This window comes from Anser cygnoides, chromosome 15 (assembly GCF_040182565.1).
Source record: "Anser cygnoides isolate HZ-2024a breed goose chromosome 15, Taihu_goose_T2T_genome, whole genome shotgun sequence".
Taxonomy (NCBI): Eukaryota; Metazoa; Chordata; class Aves; order Anseriformes; family Anatidae; genus Anser; species Anser cygnoides.
Genome location: NC_089887.1, coordinates 10015840 through 10033152, shown reverse-complemented (window position 1 = coordinate 10033152; position 17313 = coordinate 10015840). Strand labels below are relative to the sequence as shown.

At 40.2% G+C, this 17313-nt stretch overlaps 2 protein-coding genes across 3 annotated transcripts in view; one reads left to right on the top strand and one right to left on the bottom strand.

Annotated features, from left to right (window-relative positions):
- The window catches only part of BMERB1 (bMERB domain containing 1), a 63652-nt gene that overhangs the window by 26745 nt on the left and 19594 nt on the right, over positions 1-17313 (top strand). For both annotated transcript variants that reach the window (XM_066977528.1, XM_048067139.2), the window contains exon 2: positions 13298-13421. In XM_066977528.1, the coding sequence (XP_066833629.1) occupies positions 13298-13421 (124 nt within the window). The remainder of the gene's footprint in view (positions 1-13297; positions 13422-17313) is intronic.
- PDXDC1 (pyridoxal dependent decarboxylase domain containing 1) overlaps positions 1-17313 on the bottom strand; it is a 75789-nt gene that overhangs the window by 57507 nt on the left and 969 nt on the right. The window lies entirely within an intron of this gene.

Genomic DNA, 17313 nt, shown 5'->3' with positions numbered 1-17313 from the left:
CAACTGTTCAAGAAAGTCAGCAACTCCCTTTCCATACCGAAACTGCTCAAATCTTGGCTCTAAGCTGCTTATGCACAGCAAGTCAGGGGCCTCTATCTTCCCCAAAACAGGCAAGTGGGGAATAGGCATGGCCATTACTTTGTCACTCTTCTTGAGTGCTGGAAAAGATTTGTCAAGTGCAAATTGAAATGGAAAGAAGTACAGGAATTTCCTCTGCACCTCCTCTTGAGCCAGGAGGAAGCAGAGAGCACAGCTGGACACAGAGCCCCTTGGCTGGTGCTCCTCTTCCCAAGTCAGGGAAAACCAGCCCCTGCACCAAAGCATCCTGCCCTTCCTGAGCTAAATTGCTGGGGGGTTCTGCAAGCAGCAGTTAAGTGCTGAGACAGCTTCATGCAACATCAGCTAATTTGCCTCATCTGCAGATTTATTTATCCGTGGGTATGGGGAGAGAGGAGAGGGAAACCGGAACAGAACATTAGAAGCTTGCTGGGATATTGAAGGCACCCTTCTGTCAGGTTGGGTCAATAGAGTATTTCACTGATCTGAAATACTCTGTGGTACAGCATAGAAAGAGGAGGAAAAATGCCACTTCAGTTATAGCAAAACAAATTAGGTTGCTTAGTTTCAAACTGACGTGTAATGTGGTCTGGGGGAAATGCCTTTCACACCTCATCTGAAGCCACTAGCCAAACGTGAAAAATCCTGTTGGCAGAGCATCTGGCAACAAGGACTGCAGCACTGATCCCCAAACTAGAGTTCTTTTAGAATTGGAAACAACAGTAGGAAGTCTGGAAAACATTCTTGCACAATTCAATTACAGTACTCTGTTAAGTCTGTCATAATTCTCTGCAGACCTCATTATATGGACAGCTCTTCTTCAAATCCCACTCAAAAGCACTTGATCCTTCTTTACACACAAGAATGGCCAGATGATACACCACAGGCTGTTTCACGAATGGACTGCAGTAGTCTTGAAGAGAGTTTGTAGCTCAGTTCACATCCTGTGGATGTTGGAAACCAGTCTGAAATGGTCGCACTGATACTGCAGATGCCCCTCCAGTGTGCTATAACTGCTCTGAAAACATTCTGTCTCTGAGCAAGTCCTGTTTCCTCTCTGACAGTACATCTGAGGCACTAGCAAAGACACTCTGTGGTGCTAGATTTTTAAGTCTGATGTGTGGTAGGAACTGTACTGCGATGATATTAAGCAGGATTGAGCAGTCACTTGCAGACCAGCTTCCATGTGAAGGCATGCAGGTCATCTGTAATGACCTTATCCCAGTCACCATAAGGGGAAAAAATGAGACCTGCCACATTTAGAATCTGGATCTTGAGAACTGTCTCAACTCAGAAATGCAATTTATATTAAAACAGAGGATTCAGTTTCAGCTGAGTGCAGAATCACATGTGAATTCACGAAAAATGTCTCAGGGGTTTCTTAATTCAATGGGACTTGAGTTTAAAAAGGATTTTATAAAAAGACATTAATTCCAAACTCCCTTTGCTGTTTTCATGATTCTGTTTTCCTAATTTATATGCATCTGCCCTCTAAGAGGCTGAAGAGATGTGTGCAGCTTTGTTATCATTGACTGTAATGGCAATTGGCTGAGGCATGCAAATTGCCTAGACAGTCTTGGAATCAGCTTCAAAGTAGCATGGTTGAGCCCTGTAATTGCAATGTCAAAGCCCCTACAGGTTTTCAAGTCCCAATCTGTGAGTCTCATTATGGTAATTTATGGTAGTGGACATAATTCTGCATACTCTGAATTTCTTTATATCAGAAGCACTCCCTGCAAACTTCAATCATGTTAAAAAATTCTTTATTTCTGTCTTAACAGTAAGACGCTATCAAATCAGGCCTGGGGCTTTTATTTCTTTGTTTATGGGAAGACTTTCATAGGAAGTTAGATTTATCGTACATTTTCAAAGAAACAAGTCATTATTAATTTTGGATTCCTTAGGCATTTATTGTGGTAGATGCTGAAATTGTTTTCTGATCTGTAAATATGTTTTGTATCAGCTTTTAAGCTGCTGCCAGAGGGTGTGCTACTGAGGAAAAGTCCTCTCTCTCCCCCTAAAATTGTCTGTTTAGGGGACTGTCCAGGGCATTGTGAGTCACAGATTAAAGACATGATATAAAAATACAGAAAGCTAGTAGAAGTCTCAGTGATAGAAAAAAATTACATGTAAATAGTAATCATAACACTATAAAATAGCACCAGATGATATACAGATTTACAACTAGAAAGAAATCATTCTAGTTACAGATTATTAGGTAGCAAACTGTCCTATCATACTGAATCAGTTCCTTGCATAAGCAAACACCCTTAGATCCAGGTCGAAGAATATGAAAGCAGAGATGGTGGTGTCTCAACGCGATAGTTTGATTTGACAGGATGCATACTTACGACTTCTTAAATGGAGAAAGAGTCTGGAGTCTGTGTGGACAGTGTCTGACTGCAGAAACACTGGACCTCAACAAGTTAAATTCTACCTGAATACTGAAAGAGTAAAGCCCCAGATAATGGTCAAATTGTTTTTTTCTGCTTCCTGAGTCCACCCTCCTGCAACTGCAGACAATCACGCAGTACCTGAGTTTATTCACAGGAGTTCTGTTTGCTTTGTTCCCGTGAAGGGAGGGCAGACCCTTAAAAGACCCAAATGCTCTGATCTTATTTTAAAATACCTTTGGTTCCATTCATCCAGTATCCTACTTCAAAGACTGCTTCAGTGTGTCATTGCTTTGGATAGTTACTAGTTTTCGTTCTAAATGTATTCTTTACATAATGGCTTACAGCAGCCATTATCATTTAACATAAGTAATCCTTTCCACTGCCCTGATCCTCTCTTCTTGGCCACCAAAACCTCCATCATCACAAGCAGACGAGTTCCACAACTTTGACAGCATCAGAAGTCAGGAGAATGCTGAAAACCGAAAGCTTAAGTACAAGATAGAACAAATAGAATTTATCATCCAAATACAGGATGGCAGTATAGATTTTAAGTTACATTAAGGGTAGGCCTGAATATCACATTATGTCCTGAGCATCACATCAAATTTCTTACAAGCCCTCAAGACTGGTACAGATTCACAGGATCTTCACTGTCAAAGGATGAACAACTACTGAGAGAGGAGCTGTTTTCTCCAGATATCTTTACAACCAAATTGATGTCTTCTATGGATAGAGTAGTTTCTTAGACTAGAGAGAGCTTTTTCCTGGGGGAAGTGTAAGATTAAAGGGTTGTATAATTAGGAACCCACTTAGGAAATTGGAACTGTCATAAATTGACAAAAGACGAAGCCAAGAATAATTACTGCTTGTAAATTTCTCAGGATAACAAACAAGACAATTTAATTGATGTTTTTTTTTTAGAGGCAAGATCTTTATAGATTTACCGTTACGGGCTTGTGCTGGTATCTTTGAATAGGAAACATGGTCAGAAAATGGTCCCTAAAGTAGAAAGTTGGGACCATCATTTGACTATAAAACTTAGAGTTAGTAAAGTACTGTAGACCATCCTTAATTAACCATCACTTTTACTGCCTGAATGTCTACTTCTGTTTGGAAATACGTTGAATTAGAAAACACAAAGCAGAATTTATTTCAGGTTCAGTTTTTAAAACAGCCTTTCTTCACTGCAACACTACTGTAATCTAGAATAATACGCTGTAATGTAGAAATACAGCGTAAAAGATGCAGAGCAACAAAGAATCTCACTTGGGCACTGGGCAGGTACAGGCACTTTCTTACACATCAGACATGAAAGGAGTCACTGTGTGCAGTATTTCCAAGTATGATACCATAGAAACCAAAAGGACTTTGAGAGTTAGAGGAAGGAGTTAATATTCAACATTGTGAATCCGGAGTTCACATTTCAAGACAAGTCTCAGTGAGACCACAGTGCACAAAAGCCTGAAATAGGAAAGAATAGACCGCCTCCGACATGCTTTTTGCAAAGGTAAATAATGAAAAATAAAAGGTCAAAGCTTGAAGATAAGAACAAGAAAGTACAGGATATGCTACTCAAAGAGAATCTTCTGATAACAAGAGGCTCTTTGATATGGAACAGAGGGCAGTGATTCTGGAAGTGCAGTGGGCAATCACACAGTGCTTTTTATATTCTCTGCTTATCTAATTTTAAAATTGGGTCATATGATAGAGAATGAGACTTTTGAAGTGGAAAGTCAGGTTGTAGTATGTCTAGACTGTAGATCTAACTGCAATGATTTAAAAAAAAAATAAATTAATGGCCCGGACAAAATAAATCCCAATATTATAGTTCTGCTGTTGCACTCAGATCACAGATGACTGTTTGAACAGATCCATTTCCAGTCACATCTGATGAATTTAATATGCCTTGGAAAGAATTAATATGGCAAACAGCATGATCTCTGGTGTTTTCTACCATTAGTTGGTTTGTTTTTTGGTCACCACATGGTAATTTAAAGACTTGCTCAAGTTCTGTTGAATTCAACAAAATGGTGAATGTCAGTTCTGTCCTGGGATTTTGCTTTTTTTTCTGGCATTCTTTCTTCCCTCTGCTTTCACCAAAAGCTAGCACATCACATCCCAGTTCTACAAAATTAATCAGGTTGTTAGTTTTAGGCACAAAATACCAACGGATTTCTACAGATTTCTGAAAAGCTGAGCCTGAACTTCCAGCACTTTTTCATGCTTACTCTTCTTCAAAGGCAAAATAGTTGCATGCCTAGAAAGGCAATTTAAATATGACACATGCAAAAGGAAGGGAAAAAAAAAAGCTGAAGTGAAAGACTCTTGTTGACTTTAGTGAGTGTTGGATTAGGAGAAGGGACCTGCAGGGCTGATCATCTCCGCAAGGCAAATTCATGCTTTCCTGTCCCCTTGACCCAGCTGTTTTTTCCCTACAGAGCGTATATGGTGTAGGGCTTACTGCTCATATTTCTGCATAGAAGAAAACTATGGTTTTGTTTTGTTTATCATTTTGAAGTTATTTACATATGCTTAGTGAATGCTGATCAGAGTATTCAAAGATGGCAGAAAATACATATAAATTACAACATATTCAAGCTTTGCATAAAACTGCACATTCTCATTATAAGTCATGGTAGCCTATTATTAGAAAACAGGAGATAGTCATATATTATGACAACAGATTATCTTTGATATTCAGTGTTGAATATTAAATAAGACTGAGAGGTGGTCAAATATTGAATGAGAGGAGAGATGAATAGAGCAAAAGAAATAATCACATTATCAACCCATGACTTCTTCCAACGGTTGTGATATTTAATTCAGAAAAAAATTGAAACAAACCTTCCAAAGTGCCCATATTGGGCATACAGTAAATACATCTTTTTAGGCTGCTTGTGCCTTTCCTAGTCTTTACTAATGCTGCTAGTATGTCCTACAATCACATATTGTCATTTTAATTATAAAAAATAGCTATTTCCAGAAGAAATCGGTGCAAAAGCAGCTACTATCCTAAGGGATTATAAGAAGTATTTTTTATTCTCTCTGGTTGCAAAATAAAAATATTTTTACTGCAGCTGATGCTGCAACAGTGCTTTTCCCACTGAGTCTAAGCATTACTATAAAAGCAAGTTTTCCTTTCCTCCCACAAATGGCAAGTTTAAATGTGAGATAATTCATTTGCATCATCTCAGAGAGGTGTCGTGCTTCTCTGCAGGTTGTAGCAGGGTCTCTCTACAGACAGGAATTTGTTGTCTCTTGGTTGTGGAATTGCTGAATGGACTACAGACATGAAGGGACTGCTCAGGTCTAGTTCTTTATCTCAGAACATAAATGATCTTGAAGCAGAGCACTGGAGAGCTGAGTTGGCCAGTACTCTGACATCAGGTTTACTGGAAACATAGATGCACCACTGATCCCCATGAATATCACCCATTTTCTTTTTCTCCTTCCCCAAATGACTGTTCAGAAAAAGGGATATTTGGTGACCGTGACATTCCCTGACATCCTGGCATTTAATCACCTTTCAGTATGCCTCTCTGGCACCTTCCTGCCAAAGGGGTTCCTTAGGGCTGCCAGATTTCACAGCTGCCTGTTGTGAAGCCAGGCTGTAAGGCCAATCAACCAGCCCAGAAGTCTGCCCTGAGACATGAAGCATGAGAAAAAACAGCCTTGGGATTTCCAGGTGCCCTGCTGTCTGGCAAAGATGTTGGAAGCTTTCATGCTTGGTCCAAGCCAGTATTTCAGGGCTCCAGGATTACCTCCTGTGCACCTGAGAGCTGGACTGCAGTTGCATCTTCTGCTTCCAGGGCTTTCTGGCTCTGTGCAGAGAATTCAGCAACTCCAGAACTGCAAGGCTGCTCTGATTCCCCATTCTCTGACAGAAAAACAGGCTCTTCGCACAGATAGTTAATTCCCTTTGAATTGATAGTAAACTTACTGAATCCAAAATATATCCCCCGAATACTCTGAACTCCACTTCACTGGCAGACTCAGTTTTGTCAGAACGTTTCTGGCCACCATTACTTGCAAGAACAAAGCACGTCCAGCCACCTAAGAAGGATATCTGCTCAGACTGTGTAAGCTCAAAGTGCATTTCATGGCGCCTATGTATCACTGATTCCAAAATGAATAATGGTGTTGCCATTGTTGTTAAAATGGATTCCAAATCTGTAACAGCCACAATGAGAAAGAAAAAGACTTCAGCTTTCTGCTAGAAGCAAAATTCAACTCTGTCATCTCCAGTATTCTGTGCTATTGATGGAGGCAAAGTGATTCTGAGAACTTTAGCACATATAAGGGCAGTAGAACATTACATTTTTGCTCTTCCAGTAAGAGTCTCCGCACACTACTGCCATCTTTAGAGATTACTATTTCCCAGTGTTAAAACTCATCAGGTATGTGCACTCCTGTTGCCTTGGTGTAGCCTATTAGCTGGTTATTGAGGCCTGATACAACCAGCAGCGTGATTCCAACGTTTACTAAATTGGCTGTCATCACCAGTCTGTCTTCAGTGCAAGAGCTGAAACAGGAGGGCCAGCTGACAAGTAGAGGGAAGAGACTGCCCTGAGGGAGAAGCCTGCAGCATTTCCTAGGCTAACCCACTGAACTGGTCTGTATTCCGTACTCTGCAGGAAGAGGACTGACTCCTGGGATGTGTGTAGGGGGGCCTTAATCTCAGAGGCATTGGGACTCAAGACAGTACAGAACTTTTCTTAACACTGTTCACAGAAGGAGAAAATGTGAAGCACAGAGTTTATGTAATCCACATCGAAGCAGTCAATATGGCTGCACGCTGCTGTTTGAAACAGATGTGCAGTGATCTGGTACAGGTTGCTATATTCTATATTTACATATGCAGATTCCTTTGGAATGTTTCCAGCAATCATCAAAAGAAAGGGATACCCTGACGAAATGAGCCTTTTTCCAAGGGTTGCTGCAGTCATGAGGACTATTTCCATTTCCACCTGTAGCGGGAGGATCAGCACTGGGTACAACAAAGGCTGGCAGCCCTATAGCCCAAACGAGCCCTGTGCTGAGAGTCACAACAAGGCAGGCAGGGGCAGCATCCTCACTGGCAAGGGCGCGCTCCAGTGGTGTCTGAGCAAGGGGACAGAGCAGGTCTGGTGACAATGCCCAGGGCCAGCTCAGTCCAGATCTCCAGACAAAACCCCCAGTTACAAGGCAGCTCCAAGTTGGAAGTCAAGTCCAGGTCTCAGAGGGAGGGAGTGGGCAGAGTCTCAGCTTGAAATCTCCTGCTGAGCAAAAGGAGGGGGAAAGGATGGGGAACCTTTGCTGAAGCCTCTCAAGGTCAGATGCCTGCCCCATGTCCAAACCAAACCAGCTCTGAACCCAGAGTGGTGGGATGTGCTCAGAACCGTGACAGTTAGGTCACTTCCACGCTGGAACTGTCCTATACCACCTTCACCCTTTCCACAGTCTCCCCATTTTAAAATGCCTGCCTGTCAGGGAAGCCAGGAACAAAATACATTGCAGCTGCTTGTGCCGTGTTTAGCTATTGGCTATATTTATATGGTAATTCCAGCATAAACCATTGAAAAACACCATTCCACAGACATGCCAAATTTAATCATTGCTAGGATTCACAGTGATAGAATGCTGCAGCAGGCTAGATTAGGAATGAGTAATTAGATGTAGCTTTTTCTGCATGGGTTAGTTATTTGCCACTGCATCCTGCCCCAGATGAGTTAAATTAAAAAGAAAAAAAACAACAACAACAACCACCACCATGGCATGTGAGCCTCTGAATACACTTGAGACAAAAGTAAATGGTATAGCAAAAGGCCTGGCTACAAGACTACTCAGTCATGCCTCCAGGTGACAAGCTAGTGACAAGCTGCATGAACAATCCTGATAATTTGATTCTTTTCACATGAACGTTTTTTATCTGGAATATTTTGTACTATACCAGTTTATTTTTCTGTATTATGGAACTATTTTGGTTTCCACCTAGCGTTCTTTTTTTAAGTTGTACCATCTGGTTCTCTTTTCATCTGCCTCTAACCTGTGCCTCCTGCTTACTTCTGCTTTGGCTCATCAACTAACAGCAGTCTTGAAAGTCTTGATTTTGATACCTGAAATAGCACTGGGAGCTGCTCTATTAGCCTTTAATATACTTCAGTGAAAACAGATCAGTTTAAGAATTTCATTCAGCTCTTGAGAAAGAGCAGTGCTGACCCAAATTTGGAACAAAATTTAGCCATTAACAGTATTTTAACAAAGATTATTTTATTATCGGACAATTTAAGGGAGTGGAAATAGGCCTCAAATTGTTCAGTTTAAATCCAGTCTGGAACAGCAATGACTTAAAATCATTGTCAACTGAAGCACTGTAGCTGGGTGGGCTGAGCAGCAGGTTTGTTGCTGAGTGGTGTCTACGTTTGAGAAGCCATGCAACTGGTTTGCACTGCAATCCTTTCAAGAGCTCTCAGAAGTCATGGATTGACTAATCAGAGTCTCCTTGAAGATAGTTCCTTCATGCCAAAGATGAAGAAAAGTGGCAGGGTAGCTGGGTCACTACCCTTACCTTTGCTGGAGCTCCTCTGTTGCTAAATGACTCAGATGATTCTTCAGGACTGAGTGATTGATGGCTTCCAAGTGCAGCAAACTCACAAGCAAGGGAAAGGATAAATGATGTCCTGAAGAGACGCTGAGATCCAGCAGACCTTGGCTCTGCCACAGACTTGCTGTGTATCCATAAGCAACTCATTGCTCAGCTCTTACTGCCTCTACTGCAAATCGGGCACTGTTACAGGTAGAGCTCTGATTGTTGTTCAATATGACAATACTATCAGAATAACAATGACATAGTTTTGGGTTCCTAAGGCATGGTTTCATAACTGTTTGCATCACTGATACACCTCACATTCTCCATGCCCCTGACTTTGACAAAGATGATGATAACAAAACCCTGAAATTATAATTAAACCAATGGTTCTAGAGCACAGGGAGTTGCTCAGTGGACAACAGGGTGCTTGCATCAAGTGACAGCAGTAGGATTTCTGCTGATGATTAGTTTTTCCATACAGCATTTCTTACCAATTTGTCTGAAACTATTGACACCAAGTGCAATGTGTTCTCCCATTTCTCCTTCTGTTGCTTCAGGCTTCTTTTAAAGTTTTCTTTGTACTTACCAACTCAATAGGCATTTTATTTTTTGTTGCTTCTCATCACAGGTGGCTAATATTCCAATTCTGGCTGGCACACTGAGGATGCAGTGTGATCATTAAGTTAATGCCCAGTTTAACTATACCAGTCTACATTTAAATTGAAGCAAAAATATGCATAAGTAGCTTCCTCTTCAGTCCCGCTCATTATATGTAGTAGCTTGATAATTTCATTTCTATGCAGCAATTATTTTCATGTTAATATCCTTTTGTGCGTACAGTAATAATATTGTACTTGTTTCTTTGTCACTGAAAATTATCCTGGAGATTGTAGAGCTCAGAGAATAGTTCAGTCCTGTCACTAGCTGTGACTAATCTGTGTTGTCTCCACTTTCGCTTTATGAATTTTGTCTCATTACCAGAAACAGAGCTTTGATTTCTATAATAATAATATACGTGAAAAAATAGTTGACTAATGCATGCCAGCTCTAAATAAAATGAAAGGTTTCTCCTTTCTTTTATGAAAAGGCAAGAGGCTTCTGTGTGAAGCTGTTCAGAATCATGTCTCAGAGTACTAAAGGTGTCAGCAGAGCTAGAACTTTACTCGAAGCCTTAACAACGTTAACATATTCTTTCCCAAGAGCTTTCATCACAGGAGCACAAATCATTTTCTGAACAATAATTATCCATTAGAATTGCTGCTGCCAGGTAGGCCAATTATCCACTAAGTTAGAAGAGAAATTCATATACAAACAGGTGAAGGTGTGAGGTGGGAATCCTGATCTCTTCAGAGGCTCGTATTTCCAGAGTGTCTGCACACTTGTGCTCTACTGTTTCAGGATTTTCAGGAAATACTGTGTTCTAATTGTGCATTTTCCCCTCAAAGCCTGCCTTAAAAATGTGTACTCTATAGAGAGCGCCAAAGTGGGTGGCATACTGCAGCATTGTTGGGTTTATCAGACCTATGGACTCACCTATATAAAGTAAATTAGCAGCTGTGAAAGGAGCTTACTTAGTCTTTATGTGTTAGGAAGGGAGGTCCAGATAAAGCTGGAGATGCAAAATGATTTTGTTCCTTAATTGTGTACAAGTGAACATGCATAAAGCAGGGCCAATATCCTTCAGTCCCTCCTCCTTGGAAAACCGTGCATACCCATCTAGAATTGGCTGTTAATCTCTTCCAGCACCACAGAATCCCATACTTAGTTCTCTGTATTCTTACCTTCAAATACCTTCCTATGTCAACTGCTCTGGTTTTTTTGTCTCCAAGTTGCCTTAATCCAGTTCTTCCTAATACTCCTTCCAGTCTGAAATCTCTATGAGAATTAAGTTTTTTACAGTATGCTCACAGCACATGTGCTGCTATGGAGATAAACTCCACTACTCCTTCTACGTCTGTATTGTTCTAGCTGCATCTCCAAGTTCACAGACAGGTTGTGAACTAAGATCTTATGGTTTCTATATTTATTTCGTCTACTTTCAAACCTGTGGTGCCTTGCTTATATTTTGGATTATTTTAAAATCATTGCATAATTTTGGATAGCTTTCAAGACTATTTTCTCTGGTTCAAACACACGTTGAGTGGGATGTGAAGGAGAATCTGTGACTGTTCTGCAAGAGGTCAGACTAAACTACTGCTGTCACAATAATTCTTGCCTTGGCTCTAAGCATGTGTGGCATAAGGTTTGTCCATGATTCCCCTCCTGAACTACTGAAATCACATTATGATACCTGATCTGATCCAAGGGGTAATACTGTGGCACTTACGGCTACAGTTGCAGAGTGGAAATAAATTAGTTCCTTTTTTTTTTTTTCTTTTTTTCCCCTATTTCCTGAGCTCTTGAGAACTAATTTTAAAATGTATATGCATATATCTGTGTGTGTGTGTGTGATACTTGTGGCTTGTCCTTCTAATTACTGGTATTAATGGCTTTATTTCATGGTAGCATCAGAATAACTTCCCATCTCCTGCTTCATATTTTTGGAAAATAAATTTACATCAAAGCTAACTTTGCTGCAGGCAGTTAAAATAACTCCACAGCACTGAAAAGCAACAAGGGGCAGAACTACACTTACAGAATCTTTGTCCTAGTTTCTTTGAAATGCTGTCTGATAAAACATCTCAAGTATTGTATTATAATTGTGACCTCCTGTTAGCGGTAGGACAGCACGCTAAGTGCTCTGCTGTTAAGTTCCAGACTTCACTATAGTATAGTTCCTCATTCCCAAATGTGGTTGAGGGTATGAGGGGAGGGGGGCTGGACACAGTCCCTGAGGGTGTTTTCACTGGGGCTCACCCTTCCCGAAACATGTCTAGAGGCTCCGAGTTTTTAAGCTTCTATTTCAACACCTAAGTTCGTGGCTGGGATTTCAAAAGACGCGTGAGCTTTACACTGTGGAGCTAGCCATCAACAACAGAACTGGAACAAGGCTTCTTAGGACATCTAGGCTATACCTCCAGTAAATATGCCCCAACAAACCGAGTGATTTCTGGTAGGAAATTCCGTCTTCTACAGGCAGTAGTTGTGTGTTCAGACACACAAGATAGCCTTACTTTACCAACAGTTTTGCAATCTGAGTTTTAAAAACAACTGCGGAGAAATGGCTGTTCTCTCATGTGAGAGATTGTGTCACTTTTTTAATATTTATTTATCCACTTCATTATGAACTGAAGCCAAAAAAAGCAGACAATACTAGCAGGATAACTTAAAACAAACAAACAAACAAAAAAAAACATTAGGGACAAATTTATTTTCCTTATATCCTCCAGAATTTCTTTAATTTGCTTCCATTTTGAGAGAACAGCTGTTTATGAACTATGCCGATGCAGAGCTTGTATTTGCTGAGACTTTGTAGTTCTGTTCCTACTCCAAGTTTCTGTCAGAAATTCTTCTCAGCTTAGTCTGTCATGAGAAACTTTGGAATTTGTCTCATAATAATCAAGCAGCTTTTTGTCTCCTGTTTTCTGCTTAGTCATGGATGATACATTTTGACCTCTCCATTTTTTATTTTTCAAACCAATAGGGCTGAAACAGGCCTGCTTTCAGGGGTATGTCTGCATTTGGGTACCAAAACATGAAGGCACTCAACATGTTAGTGTCTAAAATCTTGTTTAAATGAAATTTTGTTTGAAATGAATCAGTGCCCTCAGTAGGAACACTCAGCTCTATGAAGGGTTAGGCCCTGTGTCATTTCTATCCACATCTTTGGCTCTTCTGTAGTGGGTCTGGGCTGTTGCTCACACTGAGATAGTGGAATGACATAGAGAGTTACAAGAATTAAAAATGAGAAACCTGCAGCTTTTTACATGGCCTGCACTTGGGCCAAGACAAGACTCTTCAGAGTTGCAAGTAATTGCTTTGAATGAGTTTTGTAGCTATGGCTATACTTGTTGTGATACTAAAGCTTGTAGTGATACCAATTAAGGAAGAGTAGCTGAAGTTATGCACTGGGTTAGGATTCCCCAGAGGTGTGATGGATTCTGACTAGAAATGAATGTCACTTTGGTTTAGGGATTCTTTGACTGCAAAATGATTACATTGAAAGTAATAAGCAAAACAATGGAGAAAGCAGTCAATGGAGCACTCAGCTATTCTCCACTACTTGCATTAATTACCCCATAGCCAGATAGCTCTGTGATTAAATTCACATTCCTAAAAAGCCCTGTTAAAACAATTGGACTAGCTTCATTCATTTTCTCTCTTCTTTCACACACAGATCAACTTGACATAATTTCAATGGCTGAAACAACAATGATGCCTGAGGAAATTGAGCTAGAGATGGCAAAGATCCAGAGACTTCGGGAAGTCTTAGTCAGAAGAGAATCAGAACTCAGGTTTATGTAAGTATCAATTCTTCTGGGAAAATACTATGCAAAATTAATCAAAATAGGAAAGGATGCTATTTAGAAGACTTTTATCTGCTTGACATTTTAAAAGGAAGAAAGATAAAGAGCATTCCAGCTAGGTGAATGCTTGCAAAATGCCGCTGGGAAATGATTTTTGTAGTTGCAAAGGAAATTACCTTTTTTATGCAGCATCATTTGCAGACTATATTAAAGGGATCTATTACTTACAAAAGGAAACTTTAGCAAAGTGTGTGTCTACAGAGCATATTTTTATACCTGACTTCAGTCCGTTCTGGGAATGATATTTGTCTGAAGCTAATTCAGGCTTTGCTCCTCACTTCATTAGTGGTCTAAGCTCATGTCACAAGAGAGGACACTATGTTCTGAACTAACAGCAGCCAAGGCTTGACATTTGTTAAATGGAAGCTATTAAGTTTTGAACACAAAACACATTTTGATGCATCAAATTAAATAGCAATATTCCATGAGAGATTTTCAAAACTGTCAAAAGGGTCAGGCATAGGAGCTCCACTAAAGGTTAATGAATATTAATCCCATTCTGATGATGAAGTCAGTATGGTTTATATTCCTATATCACTGAATTTAGACAATAAGGACTTATTAATAGGGAGTATATTATTTTGAAGTCCCATCTGTCTTTGTGTACTGGAGATCAGAAACTAGTGCCTTTGCAGACAGGCCAACAACTGCAGTAGGTCTAAAAACCTGCTGAACACCATTTCTTGGCAATAATGAAGCTACATTACCAGGAAAAAAAAAAACAAAAAACAACTTACAGAATCACAGAATGGTTTCGGTTAGAAGGGACCTCCAGAGATCATCTCTTCTGCTTGTAAGGTAAAAAGATAAGACTGGCACTTTAACTATTATTACTGGAGGTTAATTTCAGTGCCCTGACTTACTTGTGCTGCCAGAAGTAGGAAGCCTTACCTGCAAACAGCACAGAGCATATATACAGTCACTGCTTAGAGATCTTTGGAAATAAGGACTAGTTACAGTTACTCTGACCTTTAACAGTGCTGTAGTGCTACAAATAAAGTAAACAAAGCCAGTTTTGTCACACTTGCTCCTGGTAATCAAGTTAGTACTCGATAATTGGCTTGTACATAAATTTAATCTGAAAAAAGCCACATCATTGAACCCTGCAGTTCTCTTGACATTTTCTATATCAAACAAACACTGGGATAGAAATAAACTGTCCCAGTGAATGAAAGCCATGGCAGACACCAGCTTGTCACGCTTCTGCATGTTCTTCCCTTGTTCTGTTTGTTCTCGTATCCAGTCTGTTCTTTTCATTTCCCCTGTGCTCACACTCATCAAACTCACCACTCTGTATCGCTTGGCAGGTATTTCAGTAATGAACTGAACACAGAGGAGCTTGGTTATTGAAAAGGGAATACAACTGACATTCATTCTGAGCACAGTGCTCTTCCTGCCTTAGATATCCAAACACACCGTGCCTAGAGCTACCCAGGAGGACTCCCCAGCTGTCCACTGTCTGAGTGAGGAAAGCTTTTCTGAGCAGCTATATCAAAGTCTCCACTAAGGCTGGCCCTAGGTACTAGCAAAGCAGGCAGGTGACAGAGGCAGCAACTGTCACAGATGGCTCCACTACTTTGTATTCCATAAATCCTGGAAAGCTAAGCTGGTTGCTGCTGCCACTGCCTTCAGCAAGGACTGAGGTCTGTGCCACAGCCACAGCCCCTCTCATTCCTTCAGCAGCAGTACACCAACTGTTCCAGGGATGTTCACCCAGGTTTCTAGCCTGACTCCTCCATTCTCTGTGGCACAGTGTCCTGGCTCTGCTCATTAATTGTTGAGGCAGTAAAATTCAGTTTGTTAACACCACTAAGATGGTGAGATACATCTCTGTCTGCTCTGGCACTCTGCTTGCAACCCAAGACTACACTGATCATGATTTTTAAAGCCCCCTGTATGCTTCCTATCTTTCTAAGCCCATTTACAATAAGCAAGTTCTTCATATTGGCTGCACTATATGTGAAACAAAAAGCAGTCCCTCTCACACAAAGACCTCCAGAATTAGAACATGCTTCCTTTAATACCCTTTAGGAGTCCAAAAATTATCTACTTGACTTTTGTCTCATTTTTTAAATGTTTTTACATTTTATTCCTGACAGTAAAGGTGAATGGGAAGGACATTGCTAGTGATGCCAAACTAGTGTAGCAGCAGCTGTTCTTTACCGCCTTTCATTCTGAGTAGTTTACAATGACAGGGGCTCAGCTGTATTTGACTTTTAAAAACATATACTAACCTGAATACATTAACCTCCCGCTGAGATTAACAGCACAAATCACAGTTACCTCAGTGATCCAAGTTTTGTACCTGTTTAACTAGGCAAATTACATAAACTCTCACTCCTAGACGTACTGTAGAAGACTTTATATGTGGCCCTATTTACTGCTTTTCAGTTATTTCCTGAAGTAGTGGATTGCCAGTATACCAAGACCAGAAGTCTGTATGTAAGTCATGAATTTTAGTAATTGGTTTCTCCTGACAGGATTAGATTCTCCAATGAATAACCTATAAAACCAACTACATGAAACTGTGCTGTGTCTGAAAGGTTTAAAACTCACTTGGCTTTGAACATGTGGCTGCCAACTAGTACTGCTACACCTATGCCCAGGCCATTGAATTGAAGATAGCATTAATGAGAACCAGATCGCTTTAGTTCGTATGCCCACTTTAGCCTTTTGTTCTATTATGACAAAAGAATAAGACATACATATAGTAACAGAGACAATGTGTGGTATGTTTGTATTCCTGCTGTTTTTTCCCTCATGCTGTTAGCAACAGAATAGAAATTCTCTTCATTTAAATTGGGTGTTATTTAGTTCTTACAAAAGCATGAACAATACGATGCACTAATTCCGTATCAGTTACACATTCAGGCACAGATTACATCTCTAGCTGCTTTTTAGAAAATAATGGTTCATTCTTCTCACTGTCTCTCTGTATTACTTATTTTTTGCATTCACATGTAGCTAGATCCTAAAGCTAAGAAAAAGTATATTGTAGCTGTTATTTAAAGGAGAAGAAAAAAAAGGAATAAGCTAGAGGTTTTATGCTCTGAGTGTATCACCAGCCCTAATGGTGGCTGTGGCTCTCTGCTGTCGGAGACATGCAGCCTGTCAGCTTTACTTAAACACACCAGCAACCACCACAGTTCTTTCTTCACTATACAGACACTGTATTTTAACAATGTTCACACTTAAGAATAAGGAAACAGAACACCCAAGCCAGACCTGTTGTTGACAGAAATCAGAGCAAGCTTTTCCCCTGTCAGAGCCATGGAGATTTAATCTATGCGAGGAACTTGCTCTGGCTGCTAACTGAAATTACTGTTTACCTTGAAGAAGATGCACAAAGCAGACCAAGGTGCAATAATAAAACTCACCTTCACTGATGTTTGAAACAGGTTTGCAACAAGACTTGCTATGTTCTAACAGTTATGTCAACATTTTGCCCAAACAAATGCAGTAGCCATAAAATAAGGGCATTTGGAAGAGAAATGCACCAGGTTAGCATAGCAGACAGTACAAAAACAAACAAACAAAACCTAGCAGGGTGTGGATGCTCAGCAGGCCTGGAGTCAATTTGCATTTTCTCAGTCTTCTGTGCATGAACCAGCTAAATTTTCCTGCTGCTAGGCAAGATCATCAATATAATATAATATTCTTTAAGGCAGTTTCTCAGCTGTGATCTATGTATTATGTCTCTCAAGTTTTCAAAGCTCTTTTTCTCTTCAAAGCAACGTGAACTCCAGCGAGGGAATATTTAGCAAGACATACAGATAACTGCTTGCTTTGTAAGTTAAGGCACTGAGGCCTTGTTTTAGTTGGTGTT